At 42.5% G+C, this 6,080-nt stretch overlaps 1 protein-coding gene across 1 annotated transcript; it reads left to right on the forward strand.

Annotated features, from left to right (window-relative positions):
• Positions 1 to 9: 9 nt before the first annotated feature.
• On the forward strand, positions 10 to 5,649 carry slc35e3 (solute carrier family 35 member E3). The gene is made up of 8 exons (XM_035617304.2): positions 10 to 836; positions 2,003 to 2,481; positions 2,810 to 2,920; positions 3,014 to 3,073; positions 3,408 to 3,506; positions 3,596 to 3,678; positions 4,230 to 4,314; positions 4,410 to 5,649. Exons 2-8 carry the CDS (start codon positions 2,080 to 2,082, stop codon positions 4,509 to 4,511), a joined length of 942 nt encoding a protein of 313 aa, XP_035473197.2. The 5' UTR covers positions 10 to 836; positions 2,003 to 2,079; the 3' UTR covers positions 4,512 to 5,649.
• The last annotated feature ends 431 nt before the right edge of the window (positions 5,650 to 6,080 follow it).

Raw genomic sequence — 6,080 nt, forward strand, 5'->3', positions numbered from 1 at the left:
TGTTTTATTATACGACAAACGTTAGTGAGATTTTCTGAATTACATCACCAGTTGCATCTAATCACCAATAAACAACAAGACATTGTTTTTAAGGATAAAATCAGAAATTTGGACATGATTTGATTAAATTATTAATCACCCACTGTAAAACATTGGGCAACAATTTTTAAACAAAAATGTTGACCATCTTTTGAATATTGTCTGAGTTTCATTTGTTTTTTGTGTGGTGACATTTTACAGCTCAGAATTTGATTGGCCTATGATTATTGTTTTTAGGGTATTGACTGTTCAAAAACGTTTAAACATAATTACTTGGATTGACTTTTGCTTTTAAGTCAATATAGAGTAAGGAAAACAAATAAAATATAATATACAGATTAAATATGAACTTAATAATAATGGTCACATACTCTTTTTATTTCTTTTTCCCTGAGTGTCCCGCGTCATCTGTTACCAGGCAGACTCCGCCCTCCCGTCCGGTAGCAGCCGCTCGCGAGCGACGAGGAGGAGAAACGGGAGTAAACAGGAACACACGAACACGGGGCGGGCGGTTCTCCACGGACCTACTCGATGAACTGGGCCGGAGGAGGAGGAGGAGAAGAAGAAGAAGAAGAAGAAGAAGAAGAAGAAGAAGAAGAATTCCTCCAGCTCCAGCGGCCGAGGTTCACTCACTGCGAAGGCCGGGACAGGACGTCTGACCGCCGGGGAGAGGAAGCACGAAGAGTCCGGGAGGAACGTGGATGGTTGTTTTGACCGAAGACCCTCAGAGAGAGAGAAGAAGAGGAAGAAGAGGAGGAAGAGGAGGAGAGAGACGGATGGAAAGATGGAGACTCCAGGTAAACTTTTCTTATTGCGTGGCAGGCAGACAGACAGACAGACAGACAGACAGGCAGGCAGGCAGAAAGAGAGACAGAAAGAGAGACAGACAGGCAGACAGAATGAGAGACAGACAGACAGACAGAAAGAGAGACAGACAGACAGACAGATAGACAGGCAGACAGACAGAATGAGAGACAGATAGACAGACAGAATGAGAGACAGACAGACAGACAGAGAGAGAGACAGGCAGAGAGAGAGACAGACAGATAGACAGACAGACAGACAGATAGACAGACAGACAGACAGAGAGACAGACAGATATTAAAGTCAGTGTTCGGAGCATCAGGCCAAACTTCATTCAGAAAACACTTGATTTAACAGTGAACCGTTACATCCAACTTGTGTCTCTCACCTCCTTCTGATCGACTATTACTGAAATGAATGAGGCAAAGTTATCAATTCCTGTTCCTCAACTTCTGTACTTGATGATATAATTGATGTACATTGTTTGAGTATTGCAGTTTAAGCCAGGCCAAGTTACTCAAGTTTTGTACTTTTTACTTCACAGATGCAGTGATATCTAACTTTTACTGTTTTTACATGAAACAAATATTTTCCACCAACTATAGGATGAACATGTTGCTGACACAATAATGCATCTGAAATACTATTATGATAATATGTAGAATGAATGTGTACTCTGACTGACGATATAAAGTATCTTCCCATTGTGGTTTTACTTCTGTTACTAAAGCATTGTAAAATGGATATATTGATTTATTCTTCCACTAATTGGGTTAAAATTAAAAATGAAATTGAGTCTTGATATTTTACAGTTTGACCATAAACTTTATTACGAAAAGAAAACAACCGAAAAGAAACCAAATATATAGAACTCGAATCAAGAAAAAATACCTTTTATTTACGTGAAAATGTCAATCTTTTCTGTATATCGCTTATTCTGTAAAAAAAAGTATATTGATGCAAATTAACAAACATGAATGCATGAATGTATCAGCCAACTGATATATCGGATATTCAGTCCATCTATGTTTCTGATTCTAGCAAGTAAAGCATCAAATGGTCGTCATCATTTTTGCACCGGAGCTATTAGATAGAGCTACTGTAAACGTGACGAAAGATTCCCACTCTCTAACATTCACTCTGGGTTGTTCTTTTACAGTGTGAACATCTCGCTCGGTGAAGTTAAAAAAGCTCGGCTCGGCCAGTTGAAGCTAAGCTCGGAAAAGTTCCGTGACCATGGCAGAGCTGCCCTTTAGTTTATCGGCCAACAGGCGCCTGATCGCCGGGCTGCTGGTCAACCTGCTGTCGTCCATCTGCATCGTCTTCATCAACAAGTGGATCTACGTCCACTACGGCTTCCCCAACATGACCCTGACCCTGGTGCACTTCGTGGTCACCTGGCTGGGACTCTTCGTCTGCAACAAGATGGACGTCTTCTCTCCGAAGAGCCTCCCCGTCCGCCGGATCGTGTGGCTGGCGCTGAGCTTCTGCGGCTTCGTGGCCTTCACCAACCTCTCCCTGCAGAACAACTCCATCGGAACGTACCAGCTGGCCAAAGCCATGACCACCCCCGTCATCATCCTCATCCAGACCACCTACTACAAGAAGACCTTCTCCACCAAGATTAAACTGACACTGGTGAGGAAAGATTTGAGTCCTGCCTCCCAAGAATCAGGTTTTTGTGTTGGGTTTCGTTGGGTAATTCGCCCACGACGACTGATCCGGTTTGTGCTTAGATTGTTCTCTGGTTCTCTGAATAATGGATGTGAGAGCAGTGTCGTGGGTCTAAAGGGAGAAGGGTGTTGTGGGTAACACTTCCAAAATCTGAGCAACCCATGCTGCTCTTTAAAGGTGTTCATTGGTTTTCAGTACGATGTATGACACTGTGATGAGCTGCAAGACGTAGTTTCACTGTTTTGAATTGTTTTCATTACCCGTCTGTCTCATGACCCGTCTGTCTGTCCAGGTGCCCATCACACTGGGGGTGATATTGAACTCGTACTACGACGTGCGGTTCAATCTGCTTGGGACCGTGTTTGCGTCGCTGGGCGTTCTGGTGACGTCGCTTTACCAAGTGGTGAGTGAACATAAAAACACGTCTTCAAGACGAGAAGGAATTAGATAATTCCTTTTTTTTAACTCTCTGCCTGTCTCTCCCCTTTTTCCTCAGTGGGTCGGGGCTAAACAACACGAGCTGCAGGTGAACTCCATGCAGCTTCTGTACTATCAGGTAGGACAACTTGTTTCCTTTCACTTGACTTGTTGGCCTTAGGACTGGTCAGATTTAACCAGGAGTTCAATCTTGTTCTCTTTCACTTGGGACTTGCCCTGGGACACGTTGGTCTTGACTTAAGACTTGTTGGTCTTGACTCTGGACATGTTGGTCTTGACTCTGGACTTGTATACCTTGACTTAAGACTTGTTTGCCTAGACTTGAGACTTGTTGGTCTTGACTTAAGACTTGTTGGCCTTGACATGGGACTCGTTTGTTTTGATCTGGGACTTATTATATTAAAATGTGATGAGATGTGGTGACTAACGTTAAGACGGTGACTGTCCTGCAGGCTCCTCTGTCATCAGGCTTCCTGCTCTGTGTCGTTCCTTGGTTCGAGCCAATGACCGGAGACGGAGGAATATTTGGACCCTGGTCTCTGCCGGCTCTGGTAAGACTCAACATGACTTACTGCGAAGACCCTGCCTTTGTTCTTTACCAAGTTGCTGGGGTAACAGTGTTGTCCTTTTTCTCGTCTAGATGACCGTGATGTTCTCAGGCGTGGTGGCGTTCCTGGTCAACCTGTCCATCTACTGGATCATTGGAAATACCTCAGCTGTGACGTATCCTTACAAAATGGAGTCCCAAAGAGGCAACTCTGGGTCTGGAGGGTTTTTGGGGGGGGTTTGGCAGTTTTCTGGTCTGGTCTGTGAGGTTCCTGGTTCTTTTGGGAAGGTCTAAGGGACTTCTTGAAGTAGTCTGGGGGCTGTATTGGCTTTAAGATTTAAGGGGTTTCAGTTCTTCTTGGTTTTAAGGGCTTTGTAAGGAGCTTGTTAAACTTCATTTTAGAGCTTCTTGACAAGATCTTTGGTCTTCTTCTTCTTTGGAATTTAAAAGGTTTTAGGGCTTCTTGGGGGGTTCTTGGTCTCCTGGACTGGGTATTTGGTTTTCTCTGGGAGTTTTAGCAAACATTTGTAATCTTGTCGAAAGGATAGGGTTAGGGTTAGGGTTTTTGTAGGAGAATTATGGGGCGGAGTCTTGGTCTTGTTGGCGAGGTTTCTTTATTTTCTTTGGGTTTATTATTTATTCTGAGGTTTTGGATGTTTCGAGAAAGGATTTAAGATGTTAAATGTGTTTCGAACGAGTGGTTTATTCTCCTGAATCAAGTTTGCAGCTACAACATGTTTGGTCATTTTAAATTCTGCATCACCTTGGTTGGAGGATACCTGCTCTTCCATGACCCGCTGTCAATCAACCAGGTGAGTGTGCGTTACTCTGACGATTGAAAACCATCAACCCTCACATCCCACAATCCTTTTCTACCTGTCTCTCTGTCATCCTGTCTCACCCTCAGGCATTCGGGATCCTCTGTACGCTGGCAGGTATCCTGTCGTACACTCACTTCAAGCTGGCTGAACAGGAGGAGGGGAAGAGCCGCCTTGCTCAAAGGCCGTAGGGCGACTTTACCTGTCAATCAACTGCACGGACTCCTGCCTCTGGCTGCCCACGGGCCACTTTTTTATACATATCTATTTTATAATGAGTATTTTTTCAGGAGAGTAAAGAATTTTATGGCTGTTGCCAGGCAGAAGTAAAAGTGTACGACATGCCGACCCTGTGCTTCTCTGGTGACGTGTACGATTTTAAGGGAAAACTGAAGCTCATAACTTTTTCATCTGCTGATATGAAAATGAAGAGTTGTGTTATTTTTTTATTTAATTTAAAATCTAGACAAGTCTGACAATTTCATCTGAAGTGGATGAAAGAAAATCTTTTACACGGACAGATGCAGGAAGTTGCGTTCAGATTCATTTCTTCCCAGAATACATGCTGCTCATTGTGGCGAGCTGTTGACAGATTTTAACACAGGGTGGGAAGAGTTAATGGACTGTGAAAGATCCGTTGAGCAAGGCATCAAACAATCATCTGCTCCTGGAGGCTCCCGCCGCTGCCATGAAAAAATAAATGCAACAATAGTAAAGATATTTAGTCAAGTTAAGTTTAGAATTTAGTTTTTCCTGCTTTTTTAAAATTCATCCAGCAGAAGATTTTCTTCTGTTGGTCCACAAATTTTTTTTGAAAATGTTGGTGTGACTGAGCCTTGAAACTGAGCAGATTTAATAGTTTAATCTTATTTTAAACTGACTGTTTATGTTCCACTGCCTTTGTGTTTCTAGATATTTTTTTTTTTACTACTCATTCAGTGTTAGTTTAATTTATTTTTTTCCTTAATTTTTTTCTAAAAGTTTTTCGAAAGAACCTTAACTTTTGAATTTTGAATGACTGATGACTTCACGTCTTGTGAAAACATTTCAGATGCGTATCTCCCACCCGGGGTCATAGGTGGTGTGGAGGTCAAAGTTTGACACGGTGATTAATAATCTGTTGTTTTTAATTCAAGTATTTTGCTCCGACTGTGAGGTTTCACGACAAAGTGTCTTTGAATCGACTCGACAGCGTCTCTGTCTGTGATCCTACTGCAGCCTCGCCGTGTAAAGTCTTGACTGTCTCACGACAGATTCACTGTTTTTAATTTCACTTCACTGTGTCCAACACGTTCAGTCCGCTGAATAAAACTGACTTATGTGATTTAACAGCTGTTTGAAGTGTTTCTCTGCTGATCGACAGGATGTGGAGAGTTTAAATAAAAGTACCAATACATTTATTTAAGAAATAAACCATGAGTTCAGAATTTTATCAGCCAAATTAAAGAATCAAAGTTAAAGCTCAGAAACCATTTTACGGTTGCAGCTGCTGAATGCGGCTGCAGTAGTTTAAACTACTTTAATAGAGAAAGTCTGAACGTTCTGAGTTCTGCCACGAGTCGAACTGCAGCGGTGACACGTCAGTAACTCCTGCACGAGGATAAGATGTTATTCATCTTATGTAAAATGTTTTCCGCAGTGAACGGTTCGTCTGTGTAGGTTTTTACAACCGACATCCACACTGTGTCAACAAAGACACACACACACACACACACACTCACACACTCACAGGGGATTGGTTGTGTGCAGGGAGGAATTTT

This window comes from Scophthalmus maximus, chromosome 12 (assembly GCF_022379125.1).
Source record: "Scophthalmus maximus strain ysfricsl-2021 chromosome 12, ASM2237912v1, whole genome shotgun sequence".
Lineage (NCBI taxonomy): Eukaryota > Metazoa > Chordata > Actinopteri > Pleuronectiformes > Scophthalmidae > Scophthalmus > Scophthalmus maximus.